At 39.4% G+C, this 17024-nt stretch overlaps 2 protein-coding genes across 5 annotated transcripts in view; one reads left to right on the forward strand and one right to left on the reverse strand.

The window, feature by feature from the left end:
- CREB3L2 (cAMP responsive element binding protein 3 like 2) overlaps nt 1-17024 on the reverse strand; it is a 425600-nt gene that overhangs the window by 114620 nt on the left and 293956 nt on the right. For 2 of the 4 annotated variants that reach the window (XM_007082638.3, XM_042973212.1), the window contains exon 1: nt 1654-2162. The exons of the other annotated variants lie outside the window; for them this stretch is intronic. In XM_007082638.3, the coding sequence (XP_007082700.2) occupies nt 1654-1755 (102 nt within the window). In that variant the 5' untranslated portion in view covers nt 1756-2162. Of the gene's footprint in view, nt 1-1653; nt 2163-17024 lie in introns of those variants that run through there. 4 annotated transcript variants of the gene reach the window in all.
- Nucleotides 4494-17024, forward strand: part of AKR1D1 (aldo-keto reductase family 1 member D1) — a 91080-nt gene continuing 78549 nt past the window's right edge. The window contains exon 1 of the mRNA XM_015537712.2: nt 4494-4563. The gene's annotated coding sequence lies outside the window, so the exon portion shown is untranslated. The remainder of the gene's footprint in view (nt 4564-17024) is intronic.

The following is a 17024-nucleotide window of genomic DNA, read 5'->3' on the forward strand; positions in this document are numbered from 1 at the left end:
GAGCCCTTAATACCAAAAGGAATGTTAAGGTCTCTACCCCTGAAACTGTGCATAAAGATCTTAATTAGAGCCGGTCCAAACTGTCCCGTCTGGAGTTCATGTCAAGTCACAGGTAGCATTTCAAATCCTGGCCTGTGATCTCACAAATGCAAGTCACGGGCTGAAAGGGAACGCATACGCCTGGACATAATTCATCCCACCAGCTGAAAGACAACCCCAAAACTGTGGCATTACAGCCGCTGGATGAGACATGCTCACAGTATGTGTTAAAACAAAAGGCAAGAACTGCCTCTCTGCAAATGGCTAACACCTGGAGCACCCAATTATCAGAAGATACTCGAAGGCCAATGTGCTGTAAGTTCTGCACTGACAACAGGAAGCACATCTGGGCCACCGAGCCAAAGGCAACCCACGTGGTCTCCTCAGGGGGAAAAAAGGCTCAGTGAGCAAAACCCAGATCACGCTACACATCTGGCTTTTGCCCCAGCATGAACTGCCTCTCCTTCTCAGCCCGGCACTCTGCATTTTTTTCAACAAGCCATTCTCCGCCACTGCCCCACCACAAACGCTTTGGTGGGAATCACAGGGAGGCCCTCATCCCTTTTCCCAAAATAACGTCAGCCAGAGGCAAAGGCCAAGGAGGTGGAGCCTGAGGCCATTTTGCAAAAGTTTCAAATATCCTGGCACCGACCCCCTTAAAAGAAATCATGAAGGGGAGACAGGCAAGCTTCTCATTTTCTCATTAGTGTTGTCTCTCTGCCTCTCTCTCTCTATTACAAACTTCTGCATTTAAAAAACACAAAAAAAAAACCCCAAAGGGATCTCACATAAAATCATATTAACATTGCTGGCTGTGGGAAAACAAATTTCATTTTGCAAATTTAAGAACCAAAGATTTGAAATGGAAACTTTCAGAAAATGTGCAGTGTTCTGTGACATTTCGATCCCCAAAAGGGGTCTTGGAGGCATAAGGCTGAACAAAGAACTGGTGAGCTGTCCCACCTTCTCCAAAGCTTTTTTGAAATACGCAGCTGCCTCAGATTTTCCAGACTCTGCTGATCTTTCCTCTGAAGAGAGAGGAAGCAGACTTCTTGGCTGTACAGTTCAAGAAACCAAATAAAGTAGTCTCCCTCCTAAAGTCAAAGGGGCCTTTCCAACACACACACACACACACACACACACACACACACACACGTACTTACAGGAATATAACCAAGAAAGTAAAGAAAGAGAGAATATGACAGCGAAATAAAGAAAATGCCTCTTTGTTTAGTGTTTTTAAAAACCTTCCCACAAAATTAATAGCAAACTAAACAGTGGCATATTATTCTCCAGTACCTCCCCCTTCTGCTTTACAGTTCTTCCAGCGAGAGCAAATGACATTACAGATGTGAAAAAGGCTCGGGGGGGGGGGGGTACAAATTGCTAAAGAAATACAAACTGTCATTACTATTATTAAAACTTTAAAAGGGACAGCTGCCCGCGTCTATCTGTTCAGACAGAAAAACCACACCTCTCCTTAGATCTCTTCACTCTGGGCATACCTGCCTCTTCCCAGATACTTCCTTCCCAGGTCCCCGTCCCCAGCTGTTCCTTTGATGACCACACCTCCCCCTTGCAAGGCGCCCCTTCCCCACCCCGCCGAGTCCTCACCGTGTGGTACATGAGAGCCTCGGTTTCCCCAGGCTCTGACAGCTCGCTCAGCTTGCGGTCCCACTGCAGGACGCTCTGCTCCCCGCTCTCCAGCACCTCCATGCTGGTCCGAGGGACGCTGGGCCGAGGATGCTGAGGGCAGGAGGGGAGCGGGCAGGGCCGCCGCAGAGGGTGAGGTCCGGCTCCGCAGGGGGTGTGTGCGTGTGTGCGTGTGTGCGCCTGGGCGCGTGTGGCTTATGCACTTGGAACGGAAAACGTTCTCTGCCTGAGAGAGAACTGCCAAGGGTTCCCGTCCTATGTCCTCGGAAATTTGAGAATCGTCGGGGAGAGACAGGCTGCCCAGGTATCTGGCTGAAGGCTGAAGGGGTTAAAGCTGGGCGCGCATCCAAAATAAAGGCAGGAGATCAGCTCTCATCCTAAGAAAATCCCTTCGCAGTAAGCCCACTTTCCACTACTGCTCCAGACACAAACTTTGAGACTCCCCAGAGCTTCTCAGTTGGGCTCCAGAATCCAGCTCTGACTCCACCTCCACCTAGGGCAGTGACCAGTCGGATACTCACTTCGTCCGCTCTACCCAATCAGAAGTCGGGCTTTCCGCCCTGTCCCGCCTTTAAGGCTGGGCAGCGGGAAGTCTCTGCCCAGACTTTGGAATGTGGGCGGGGACCGCCTTTGACGTCACCGGGGAACTCCTTCTGCCAGGGCGCAACCAGCCACAGCTCTCTAAGGCAGCGGGCCAATGGAGTGCTTGAATCCGGGAGTGATGGACTGGCATTGTAGCCAATGACAAATGGGGGCCTAGGAGGAACAGCCAATCAAATAGCGACAAGAATACATTTTACAAAAGAGGGAGGGCGAACTCAGTACCTTCGCTTAGACTACCGAGAAGTTAGCGCGCGCTCCTGGAAAAAGAGAGCTGCTGTGTGGGCCGATTTATATATTGTCTTAAGTATTTCATATGCTGTCTTAAATATCTATATACGGTCTTAAATATTTTCTTAATATAGATTAGGTCATTTGAGTCTGGATTGTTTAAAAAATGAGTTACATATTATACACAAACATAAATATTCCCCATTGTGCACGAGTTTGTATTAGCGAAGTTCTAGCAAATTGTCATCGCCTGTTCACATTTTCAGCCCCCTTTCTGCTATGCTCTTCTCCTGACATGTTGTTTTTAGGGGCTTCACTTATTTTTTGCTTTCAATTCACCCTGCAGACTATTGATAAGAGCCAATGGCTTGCTTCTCCAGGCCCTGAAGATGAAGGAGCTAAAGACCTGGAATTCATAGAGCCTTTTATCTCTGTGGAAGAGTCAGGCAAACAAAACAAAACAAACATATAAAAAAAAATAAAGCCATAATATAATTTCAGAAAGTAGTAACTGCTACAAAGAAAAATAAAAGCAAGGTAAGAGGATGGGGCAGTTCGATGCTATTTTAGATAGCCGTCAGGGCTCTTTCTGGGAAAGTGACATTTGAGCACAGACCTGAAGGAAAGGAGGTTTGAGGAGGAGATGGTATTTTGCTGACAGAGAAGCCAGTTTCTGCAGCAAGATTTTCCTCAGTGACTGATGAGAGAGGAGGCCTGAGAGATGGGCAGGGTCCAGATCACCAACCTGCCTAGATTAGGGAAGAGAGAGCCTATTCTAGTATTTTCTCCCAACACTGTGATTTTTCTTCCTCTTTTTAGACTCCTCCTTTTAAGGAAACAAAGTCATTGAAAAGATAGTTTGTTCATTTTGTTTTTGGTATTTTTAATTGGTTTTTTCATTTTAAATATGAAGAGGTCTGCGAAGTGTCTCTAGAAGTTTCTCACAATAGCACATTCAGGTATTAGGGAGTACTTCCTCCTCTCCTTTGCAAGCATTTCTTGGTGAGTGGGGTCAGTCAAAGGTCTTGGAACTCTGTGTTGTCTTTAAGCAGCAGATTGTCATGTAAACTATTCCATTTGTCCGGTCCTGTCTCCTGGGACTTTTGAGAATATTTTAATACTTGAATAGAAATTCTAGTTTATGGGCATACACCTTCTTTGTGTAATAGTTTTCTCGTTTTTCCCTTCGTCCTTGAGTCATTAAAAAAAAGTTTTTTAATGTTTATTTATGTTTGAGAGACAGAGAGCGACAGAGTGTGAGCAGGTGAGGGGCAGAGAGAGGGAGACACAGAATCTGAAGCAGGCTCCAGGCTCCAAGCTGTCAGCACAGAGTCCAACGCGGGGCTCGAATTCACGAACTGTGAGATCATGACCTGAGTGAAGTCGGACGCTTAACCAACTGAGCCACCCAGGTGCCCCAATTCTCATTTTTAAATCTGCTACCTCCTTCCCCACATCCTCTTAGCATACCACTCAACATGAGTAAGAAGGAAACATGTACATCCTCCTTAATGGTGGAATACAAATATTTATCTGTCAAATATTGCTGCTTGTGACAGAATCAGCCTCTGGTTATGCCCCATGTAGTAGGCAGCTTCTTGGCTCCGATTATTCTGCTTCTTGGTATTTATATCCTTGTGTAATTCCCTGCCCTTGAGTGTGGGCTGGACTTCCTTGAAACAAATAGAATATGGCAAAAGTAATGGCTTCCAAGAGAGATTCTGACTGCCCACTTGCTTTGTACTCTCTTCCTCTCTTGCCAGCTTACTCCAAGGAAAGCCAGCTGCCATGCTGGGAGCTGCCCAGTGGAGAAGCCCACATGGCAAGGAACCGAGGGAGGCGTCCAGCCGGTAGCCAGCAAGGAACTGAATCTCTGAGTCCCATAACCCTTGAGCAACCACATCCTGCTAATAACCATGCGAGTGACTTTGGGAGCAGTTCCTCCCCCAGGTTGAACCCAGAGATGACTACAGCATTATGAGAGACTCTGAGCCAGAGGACTGGGCTAAGCTGCAGATTCCAGACCCACGGACACGAGAGGTAATACACATATGTTGTTTTTAAGCCACTATGTTTTTCTTCATGAAATAAGTAATATAATAATTGGTACCCTAAAGGTTTGATGAAATTTACCTGTACTCCAAAAATAATGTCACAGTCCCTAATGGTGATTTTTTCCCAGCCCTCCTTGTTTCATGTTTCCTTATATTTCTTGTTCTGCACTTGGGTTTTGTGTCTGTCTCTTTCCCTCTCATTCTTGGGATTTAGCAATTGAGTTGACTTCCCCCTTCCTCCCCCCAGTTTCTCTGGCATCCTTAAAAAGTAGCAGCAGTTACTCCTGTGTCTTTTTCTTTTCTTTCTTTGTTTTTTTTGGGGGGGGGGATAGAATTGACATAAAACATTACATTAATTCATGAGTTTCAGGTACACAACATAATGACTTGGTATTTGCATATATTACAAAAAGATCATCACAATGTGTAGTTATAGTCAACATGATGCACATTATATTCTCTGGACTTCTTTATTTTATAACCAGGGAATTTATACCTTTTGACCCACTTCACCCATTATGCCCCACCCCCCATCTCCAATCTGTTCTCTGTATCTGTACATTCAGGTTTTTTTTTTTTGTTTTTGTTTTTATATCTCACATATAAGTGAGATCATACAGGATTTGTCTTTCTTCCTTACTGACTTCACTTAACGCCCTCAAAGTCCATCCATGTTGCTGGAAATGGCAAGATTTCCTTCTTTTTAATGGATGAATAATATTCCATTGTGTATTTATACCACATTTTCTAAATCCATTCATTCACTGATGGACACTTAGGTTGCTTTTGTGTCTTGCTATTGTACATAATGCTGCAATGATCATGGGGCTGCAGATATCTTTTCTAGTTCGTGGTTTTATTTCCTTCAGATGAATACCCAGAAGTGGAATTGCTGGGCCATATGATAGGTGTATTTTTAATTTTTTGAGGAACCTCCATACTGTTTTCCACATTGGCTGCACCAATTTACATTCCCACCAACACTACACAGGGGTTCCCTTTTCTGCACAGCCTCACCAACACTTACTGTTTCTTATCTTTTTTCTAATAGCCATTCTAACATGTGTGAGGTGATATCTTATAGTGGTTTTTATTTGCCCTTCTTTATTTTCCCTGATGATTAGTGATGTCGAACACATTTTTATGTAACTGCTGACCATCTGTATGTCTTTGGAAAGATCTCTATTCAGATCCTCTGCCCATTGTTTAGTTGGATTATTTGTTGTTATGCTGTTGAGTTATATGAGTTCTTGATATATTTTGGATATTAACCCCATATCAGATATATGATTTGCAAATATTTAATGCCATTTGGTAGGTTGCCTTTTCATTCTGAGGATGGTTTCCTTTGCTGCACAGAAGCTTTTTGGTGTGATATAGCGCCACTTAGTTATTACTTTTGCCTTCATTGCCTTTGCTTTTGGTGTCAAATCCAAAAAATTATTGCCAATACCAATGTCAAGGAGCTTACCACCTTTGTTTTCTTCTAGGATTTTTCAGGTTTCAGGTCTTACATTCAAGTTTTTATTCCCTTTTGAGTTCATTCTTGGGTATGGTTTAAGATAGTGGTTTTGTTTTGGGGCGCCTGGGTGGTTCAGTCGGTTAAGCGTCCAACTTTGGCTCAGGTCATGATCTCACCGTTCACGAGTTTGAGCCCCGTGTCGGCCTTTGTGCTGACAGCTCAGAGCCTGGAGCCTGCTTTGGATTCTGTGTCTCCCTCTCTCTGTGCCCCTCCCTCGCTCTCTCTCTAGTGTGCAAAAATAAACATTAAAAAAAATTGTGGTTTTGTTTCATTCTTTTGCATGTGGCTGCCCAGTTTTCATATCATCATTTATCCAAGAGACTGTCATTTCCCTTTGTATATTCTTGGTTCCTTTGTTATAAATTAATTGACTATATATGCATGGATTTCTTTCTGGGATCTCTATCTCGTTGCATTGATCTATCTGTCTGTTTATATGCCAATACCCATACTCTTTTGATTACTATAGTTTTGTAAGACAGTTTGAAATTGGGAAGCATGATGCCTCCAGGTTGTTCTGCTTTCTCAAAATTGCTTTGTCTGTACTGGGATTGTTTGTTCTGTTTCTGTGAAAAGTGTCATTAGAATTTTGACAGGGATTACACTGAATCTGTAGACTACTTTGGATAATGTGGACATTTTAACAATATTAATTCTCCCAATCATGAAACAAGAAATATCTTTCCATTTATTTGTATTTTCATTAATTTCTTTCATCAGTGTCTTATAGTTTTCAGTTACAGGTCTTTCACCTCCTTGGTTAAATTTATTCCTAGGTAGTTAATCCCATTTGATGCAATTGCAAATGGAATTGTTTTTTAAATTTCTCTTTCTGATAGTTCATTATTAGTGTATAAAAATGCAACAGATTTTTGTATGTGGATTTTTGTATCCTGCAACTATATTGAATTTTTTTATTAGTTCTAACAGTTTTTTGGTGAAGTCTTTAGGGTCTTCTATATATAATATTGTTTCACCTAAAAATGGTGACAGTTTTACTTCTTCCTTTCTTATCTGGATGCCTTTTATTTCTTTTTCTTGCCTAATTGTTCTGGCTAGGACTTCCAGTACAATTTGGATAAAAGTGGTAAGAATGGACTTCCTTGTCTTGTTCCTGATCATAGAGGAAAATCTTTCAGCTTTTCCCCATTGAGTATGATGTTGGCTGTGGGTTTGTCATATACAGACTTTATTATGTTGAGATATGTTCCCTTTATACCTACTTTGTGGAGGGTTTTTATTAAATGGATGTTGAATTTTAGCAAATGCTCTTTCTGCATCTACTGAGATGATCATAAGATTTTTATCCTTCATTTTGTTAATGTGACATATCACATTAATTTGTGGATATTGAACCATCCTTGCATCCCTGGAATAAATTCCACCTGATTATGGTGTATCATCTTTTTAATGTATCGTTGGATTTGGCTTGCTAATATTTTGTAGAAGAGTTTTGCATATACATTTATTAGGGATGTAATTTTCTTTTCTTTTTTTTTTCTCTTTCTTTCTCTTTTTTTTCTTTCTTTGTTGTTGTTGTTGTTGTTGTTGTTGTTGTTGTTGTGTCCTTATCTGGTTTTGGAATCAAGGTAATGCTGGCTTCATAAAATGAGTTTGTAAGTATTCCCTCCTCTTCTATTCTTTTGGAAAAGCCTGGGAAGAGTTGGTATTAATTTTTCTTTAAATGTTTGGTAGAATTCAGCAATGAAGCCATCTGGTCCTGGACTTTTGTTTGTTGGGAGGTTTTTGATAACTGATTCAATTGCTTTACTAGTAATTTGTTCACATTTTCTCTTTCTTCATGATTCAGTCTTGGTAGGTTGTATGTTTCTATGAACTTATCCATTTCTTCTAGATTTTCCAATTTGTTGGCATATAACTGTTCACAGCAGTCTCTTATGATCCTTTGTATTCCTGTGATATCAGTTGTAACATTTCCTCTTTAATCTCTGATTGTATTTATTTGAGTTTTCTCTTTCTTGGTGAGTCTAGGTAAAGGCTTGTCACGTTTTTTTTTTTAATTTGAAGTTTATTTATTTATTTTGAGAGAGGTGGGGAGGGAGGCAGAGAGAGAGAATCCCAAGCAGACTCCATGCTGTCAGCATGGATCCTGATGTGGGGCTCGAACTCACAAACTGTGAGATCATCACCTTAGCCAAAGTCAAGAGTCAGATGCTTAACCAACTGAGCCACCCAGGCATTCCAGTTTATTTTTTTCTTTAAAAATATAGCTCTTAGATTTATTGATTTTTTTCTATTGTTTTTAAAAAATTTTTTATGTTTATTTATATCAGAGAGAGAGAGAGAAAGCGAGCATGGGCAGGGGAGTGGCAGACAGACATAGACAGAATCTGAGGCAGGCTCCAGGCTATGAGCTGTCAGCACAGAGCCTGATGTGAGGCTCGATCTCATGAGCAGTGAGTTCATGACCTGAGCTGAAGTCAGATGCTTACCCAACTGAACCACCCAGGCACCCCTTTTATTGTTTTTTTTAATCTCCATTTCATTTATTTCCACTGTGATCTTTGTTATTTCCTTTCTTCTACTAACTTTTGGCTTCCTTTATTCTTTTTCTTATTCCTTGAGGTATAAAGTTAGGTTGTTTAGTTGAGATTTTCTTATTTCTGAATGTAGCCATTTACTGCTCTTCTACCCATTTTGATGTAGGTTTTTTTCTCATTTGCCTAATGTATAGGAGTCACTCAGCTAGGTGGGAATGCAAACTGATGCAGCCACTCTGGAAAACAGTATGGAGGTTCCTCAAAAAATTAAAAATAGAGCTGTCCTATGGCCAAGCAATTACACTACTAGGTATTTATCCAAAGGATACAAAAATACTGATCTAAAGGGCATATGCACCGCAGTGTTTATAGCAGCATTATCTACAATAGCCAACATATGGAAAGAGTCCAAATGTCCATCAACTGATGAATAAAGAAGATGTGGTATATATACACATGGAATATTACTCAACAATCAAAAAGAATGAAATTTTGCCATTTTCAACAATGTGGATGGAACTAGAGTGTATTATGCTAAGTGAGGTAAGTCAGCCAGAGAAAGATAAATATCATACGATTTCACGCATACGTGGAATTTAAGAAACAAAGCAGATGAACGTGGGGGCGGGGAGGAAGGAAAAATAAAATAAAAATAGGGAAACAAACCATAAGAGACTCTTAAATATAGAGAAAAAACTAAGGGTTTCTGGGGGGGATTTAGGTGGGGGGATGATCTAAATGGGTGATGGGCATTAAGGAGGGTACTTGTTGGGATGAGTACTGGCTGTTATATGTAAGTGATGAATCACTAAATTCTACTCCTGAAACCATTATCACACTATATATTAACTAACTTGGATTTAAATAAAATTAAAACAATAAAAAAAGAAAAGGAAGATTAAAATACAGTTAATTAAATTAAAAAAAGGAGTCACTCACTAGTTTGGGGTTTGTTTCAGAAGAAATTATTCTATATGTAAATTCAGTGGGTCTGTGAGAGGACATGAGTTCGGGATTGCCCTACATTGCCATCTTGAATCAGAACCTCCTGTGATAGATAAATGGCACCTGAATAACTGGAAGTCATATTTTCCCAAAGCCAAAATCAAGTACAGGGCACCTGGGTGGCTTAGTCAGTTAAGCATCCAACTGTTGATTTCGGCTCAGGTCACCACTGGGGTATCAAGCCCCACGTTGGGCTCTGTGCTGACAGCATGGAGCCTGCTTGGGATTCTCTCTCCCTCTCTCTCTCTCTCTGCCCCTCCCCTGCTCATGCATGCTCTCGCTCTCTCTCACTCTTTCTCAAAATAGTAAACATTAAAAAAATCAAGTACATAAGCCAACATGATATCTTCCTGATTTTTTGTGGTATTATTTGCTATATTTCTATTTGCTGATCTATTTACAAATTTGCACTACATGTTTTCTATACCTTCATCCTAATTATTAAGACTAATTATATCCAGAATTGGGCACTTGACAGATTTCCACATCATGAAAATAAAACCCTCCTTTCAAGATGGCATAGCCCAATGTTTCCACATGCTTTCAATCTGAGTATTCAATAAATATTAACCTATTGATTTTTCTCTTTTCATGTCCTATAATTTCTTCAGCTTATCCATAAGAATTTGCCAAGTACCTGTTGAATTCCAGACATAATGTGTCCATATTTTCCAGGTATAAAACTTTCTCAAAAAAAAGATGTGGAATCTTGCCACTCACACTTTTCCTAGACTAATGGTTAGGGGATTAAAAGGCCATATTCAGTCAAGTACGAAGATGTAGAATCCAATGACATAGTCAGATGTGTTCCAGTCTGTCATTTCTCAAGCTTTCCTGAAGTTGGAAATTACCTTTGACCTCAAGCCTTAGCCAGTAGATGAATATCACAGCACCTAAGGAAATTGAAGTTGGTGATAGAAAGATATGATTATCTTGAGTTCTCTGTCCTAAACTATGATCTTTCCTCTATTTCCCATGAATTGGAGAAAGAGTTCAGTGGCAAGCCTGTTGCCTTTCTTGCTGAGAGAAAAAAATCTGCCTAAGCCCACATGAAAAAGGTGTGCAGAATAATGAGCAAAAACATCTCTAGAGTCATACCCAGACACTGGTACCTAACACAAGCTTTGAAAACTTGGTCTTCCCAAGTGAAATCGTGTCTAAGAGAACAAGTGTGAGACTGGACAGCAGCTGGCTTACAAAGGTCTCCCCTATCAACAATGAAAACCATGTGAAGGGGAGGGACAGGCAAGAAAGGATTCCATCACAAAAAGATGCCTAATTCTTTTAGTCTCCCAGTGTTGCCATAACAAAGTATCACAAACCAAGTGGCTTAAAGCAACATAAATTAATTGTCTCATAGTTCTAGAAACCAAAGGTCTAAAATCAAGGTGTTAGTAGGGCCATCCTTCTTTGGGCAGTCTAGACAGAATCCTTCCTTGCCTCCTCTTAGTTCTAGGTGGTGGATGTCCAACCTTGATAGTCCTTGGCTTGCAGCTGTATCTTTCTGATCCTTGTCCCCATCATCACATGGCACCCTCCAGTCATGTGTCTGTGTCTTCACGTGGAATTCTCCTACCTGTGTGTGTCTCTCGTCTTTTAAGAACACTAATCATATTGAATTAAATGCCCACACTACTGTAGTATGAACTTACCTTAATTAATTAGATCTGCAATGATCATATTTCCAAATTGGGTCTCATTATAAAGTACTGGTGGTTAGGAAGGACTTTAACATATATTTTGGGTGAGCATAATTCAACCCATAACACAAATATCAAGCCACCATCAATCAACATTACCCTTTGAGTTCCTAGTGCAAGCACATCCCTTTGTTTATTAATGTCCCTAAAATATGTCTTTGATTCTTTGGTAAAACCACCATAACCTTAAAAAAAAAAAACAACAAAGCAGACTTTATTACACTTAGAATTTAGCTTCCCTGTCACTATTATTCAAGGTGTATGCCGTGCCCTTCTACTCCTCTTCTATCTTCTCTTTGTACATGCCCATTCAAGAGCTCCCAGCAAACACCACGTTCTCCAGGTCCAGACCTCTTGCCTTCTGTATTGAACCATTTGTGATGACACGATCAGATTTGCATTTCTTGGGAATTTATCATTCCTCTTGACCAGTTGTCCCTTTTATTATAACCAACCATGTGATCCCACCTATCTTGTCTCATCATTGTTTTAATAGATTCTGAAGACTCACCTATTTTGTTCTATTACACTCGGCTTTCTACCGTTCTTTGAGAGTTTTCTTTCTACTTTAACATGTTCTATCCTTTGATTCTAGTTTGGAATGGAATCCAACCTTTAATATTACTTGACATTCCTTCTTTTAATTCTTCTTGTTCTGTCTTCAGTATAACAAAGAAAATTCCCAGCTCTGAGAAATTTTTCAATTATCATTACTTAACCAGAAATGATGTCTTTATATTTCACATTCATTTTTCTTTCTTGCATGTAGAGCAGAGAGGAGAGCAAGTGCCTGGGAGAATCTACAGTCTCTCCCTGGGAGATTGAGGGTTACAAGGTAGGCTTGGGAGTCCTGTTAGTTCTGAGGGACTCTAAAATAAATGGTAATGAGAACTCTGAGCACTAAGATAAAGAATCCAATGAAAGGAGGAGGTGAAGATTACTGCTTCTAACCTCTGAGAAGTGTGCCCTGGGTAGACAGTAAGCTGGAAAGGACTGGAAATCACAAGGCCCTTGACTACAGATTTGACTGCTTGCCGATAGAGAACAGCCCCTGAAGTGGGTCATAGATGGGGCCACTCTACCTGAAGCCAAGGAAACATGTCTCTGTCTCTCAGTTTCTGAGACAGGGCACTATGAAAGCCTAGAGAGCAGGATACCCTTTGAAAATCTAATAGAAAATCTGTAACCTCTTCCCATCTTGGCAAGATCAGGGATGGCAGGAGCCACAGTGAACAAGAGGAGTTGCACAGGCATGAGCTGCTGTAATCACACATCACTGGCCCTGTTCTACCATTGCTGTCCCCAATCTTGATTCCCCACCCTTCCAGTGCCACAAGGCAGCATCACAATCACATTCTGAAGCCATACTCTCACTGCTTTGCCACTGAGCCTGAGCCTGCCAATACACTACAGCTCTTTTTCGAATGTTAGAGGATATTTTCTCAGTCAACTGGCTGTTTGAAAATAAAATTTTATTAAACTCCTACCTTACGACTTCTATGGAAATAAATTTCTGATGGACTAAGGACACAAGTATAAAACAAAATTAAACTGTTCAGAGGAAACAGCGATAAAATACTTTTATAATTTTAGCATGAGCAAGTTCTTGGCATAATATAAAAGGCAGAACATTTTCAGGAAAAACTAGATTTATTTAAACATAGAATACATACAGAAAATGCAACTTAAGTAAATGGAATTAAAATATTATCCATACTGTTGTTAACCTGAATCCTTTAGAGTGAAGCTCTTTTTGAACTGTTTTCCTGGTATCCCCATCCCATCCCAAGTAAACAGTGTTAACACTGGTATGTACCCTTCCAGACTTTTCTTTATGTCTATATAATTCTATACAAATACACATATGGGGTGCTTGGTCATTGTTGTATTATGCACACTTCCCTGCATTTTGCTTTTCTCACTTAATAATAGACTTGACCCCCCCCCCCGCCACCAAGTCCTCCAATATAGATCTAGTACAGTCTTGTTAATGACTGACTGAAAAAGGACCATTAAAAGATAAAATGAGTCATATTAAGCATTTTAAGAGTTTATTTGAACAAAATGTGATTAAATCAGGCAGCATCCAATCTGGCAAATAGAAAAGGAACTCCAAGAAGCTGTACAAAATAAAAGACTTTCATAGGCAAAAGGGAGCAGGAGCAAAGAAGTTGCATGTGGCAAAAAAGCAGGTTAGTTATGCAACGTTACTATCCTTTGGGAGATGGCAGAGGTCTATCCCAGACGAATGACCTAACTAGTGCTTATCAGGTGATTCCTGATTGACTGGTTTAAGATTCCATTTCTGGGAGTGCTGAAAGTGTAATCAAGTTGACTTTTGGTTTGGTGATGTGGGGCTTAGCATAAACAACTCCATTTTGTCCTGTTTTTAACAAACTGAAGCACTTTTTATTCCCCAACTCACAAGCATTTACTCCGTTTCCAAATTTTACTGCTAGAAACATCAATTACATGACATGGGATAATATACTTTTCTGTTTTGTAAGGTCCTATAAGTGACCTTCTCCCAGTATGGAAGATTAGTCTCAAGTTGTTGAATTTGACAGCCTAAGAGCACCAGGTGCCCAAGGACTGGAGATGGGGATCCAGGAGTGGAACTTAGGAGGGAGTAGGGAGTTGAAGTGGCACGAAGGACCAGGGAAGGGACACAGGCTTCAAGTATGTACTTTGCCATGCCACAGTTTTGCCGGTGACCAATGCAGGGTCCTCACCCTAGGATATTGTTCATACTGTGTCACAAGTGAGGTTGTAGATTACTTAAAGGAGGGTGGAAGACAACCTGAAACTAAAGATCTGAACTAGAAAGAACAGGAACTTAAATTTCAGCCAGAATCTTGGTCGCTTCTACAACACTGCCACCTTGTGGCTGTAGAACATTGCAGCTGGCAAACCTGAAGTGATAGGTTGGAAAAGCTGAGAAGTCATTACTTAGAACCAATTCTCATGTTCTATCTTAATTTGTACCTCCCTGGTCAAGGTATAAACATTTCCATCAACCCGAAGAGTGTCCTTATGCTACTTCCAATGGGTACTTCCCCTTCATCATTTTTCCAACCTCCATTAGATTTGCTGTTCTTAGGGATCATATAAATGGAATCCTACAGTACATCCCCTTTTGTGCGTGGTTCACAGTGTCTATGAGTTTCAACCATGCTGTTGCATGTAGTCAATTACTAGTAATGGTGTTCTCTAAATTTTACACAAACATTGAATTAGCAAATACTAGGTCATTGTTTCTAGGGGAAATATAGGAGTAGGTTCCTGTGAGTTTCAGTCATAACAATTTCATCACCTCATCAACACATATAAACAAACATACCAATATATATAAACATATATCAACTGATTAATACATGTAAACAAGCAAAATCAAAGCAAATCCTGTTTTGTGTGTATTTCTGTTTAAAGATGCCTTATTTAATATATATTGTTGATTCATTAGCGTGGAACTCACTGCCAAGAGCACTGCATGAACTACAATGCCTGAAAGAAGCTTATCCAACATATGTATTTTCTCTGTAAGGCACAGCACAGCCTTCTTGCACTTAGAAATGCTTAGTACTACAGCACTACACTTGGGCCATTTTGAACAGTGAAATCGCCATCAAAAATTTGAAAAAACACAGAATAGACCACAACAATAAGGCATGTTTACAGTATGAGGGCTGAAATAGACAGAACATGGCATTATTCATCCTCACTGGAAACATGCATGCCAGGCAATTCAGAGTTTTCACGACTCTATGTGTGTCCATGAATGACCATGAGTGCCATATTGATTTTAGGCTTTCACATACATTTTAGCAAATAGGAAAATTCTCAGTGACAGAATCCACAAATAGTGGTGATGAATTGTATCTATACTCTGTTCTTTTTTATTGCTGAGTAATAGTCCATCGTATGTATATGACGCTCTTTGTTTATCCATTCACCTATAGATGGAATTTGGCATTGTTTCCTATTTAGGGCTACTATGAAGTAGGGTTCTATAACCGTTCTTGTAGAAGCTATTTTGTGAAGATGTATGCATATTTCTCTCCAAGAGAAATATGCATGTTCAGCTTTATTAGAAACTTTCAAACAGTTTTGCAAAGTGATTTACCATTTTATACTCTTATCAGCAATATGAGAGTTTTACTTGTTCCACAGATTCACTTATACCTGCCACTGACAATCTTTTTAATTGTATTTGTTCTGGAGGGTGCGCACTGGTGGCTTTCATTTCTGTTTCCCCCGTGATTAATGATGCTGCACACCATTTTATACGTTTATTGACCATCTGTATATATTTCTTTATGAAGTCTCTTTTCAAGTTATTTTGTCCATTTTTAATTGGGATGTTTGTCTTTCTTATACTTAATATATAGGAGTTCTTCTTATATTCTGCATATAAGTCCTTTGTCAAATACATGCATTGTAACAAGTAATGTGACCATTTTCTCCCAGTGTGTGGTTTCCCTTTCCATTTACTTAATGGTGACTTGTGGTGAGTGAAAGTTTTAAATTTCAATTAAGTTTATTTTGTAAATTTTTTATTTAGGGTTACTGCTTTTTGTGTCCTATGAAATCTTTGCTTACTCCTAGGTAATGAAATCATTCTCCTATTTTTCCTAAAAGCTTTATAATTTTACCTTCCACATTTAGGTCTATAAGTCATCTGAAAATAGATTTTTGATATGACGTGAGTTAGAGATCAAGGTTGATTTTTTTTTCATACAGACATCCAATTTCTCAAGTACTGAAAGACTCTCCTTCTTGAATAGAAGCCTGCATCATTAATTTGAAATCTTTCTTCTTTTTAATAAATGTATTAAAGCTATACATTCCCCTCTTAATATTGCTTTAGCTGCACCTTATATATTTTGGTATGTTTTGTATTCATTGTTGAGCTAAAATACCTTCTAACATCCATTATAAACTTTCTTGACCCTTGGGTTACTTAGAAAGTGTTTCTTCATTTCCAAACATGTTGGAATTTTCTGGGTATCTTGTAGTTATTGATTTTTAGTTTAAAGGAATCCAATTCCCATATATTAGGTTGATGTCCCATAGCTCACTGGTGTTCTTTTTATTTTTAAAATTCCTTTTTTACCCCTGTGTTTCATGTTCAATAGTTTCTACGTTTATTGCTTCAAGTTGACTTTTTGTTATGAAATTTCGAATCCACTATTAATTTCATCCAGTGAATTCTTCATCTGAGACATTGTAGTTTTCATCTCTGAAATCTTATTTGAGTCTTGTGTATATTCCATGCCTCTATTAATGTAACATTGTATAAAAATTAAATTTTAAAACTTTAAAATAGTCAAGGCATTGGGTAAATTAATTAACTTAAATTATTGCCATGATCTCATTGATCTAGAGATTTGGTTTAGCTTGTGTGATAAAATTTTATACTTTTTAAGAAAATACATCTTTTCCTTCTTTTTTTTTTCTCCTCACTCACTAACATCATCTTCTCTTGTCTTTCAGGTATCCTTATTAATAATCTGCTGTGTATATTTCTTTATTCAAATTCATGCTCACTTATCCAAATACAATATAAACACATGCATACCTCCCCCCCACACACATGCTCATATATGCACACATGTATATATGGGGTCTTTTTTTCTCTGAAAAGATGGGATTGTATTATACAACTTCTCCCTTACTATCCTTGCTTAACAACGCCATGGAGAAATCCCTCCGGGTCATT

The sequence above is a fragment of the Panthera tigris genome, chromosome A2, assembly GCF_018350195.1.
Source record: "Panthera tigris isolate Pti1 chromosome A2, P.tigris_Pti1_mat1.1, whole genome shotgun sequence".
NCBI classification, from domain to species: domain Eukaryota; kingdom Metazoa; phylum Chordata; class Mammalia; order Carnivora; family Felidae; genus Panthera; species Panthera tigris.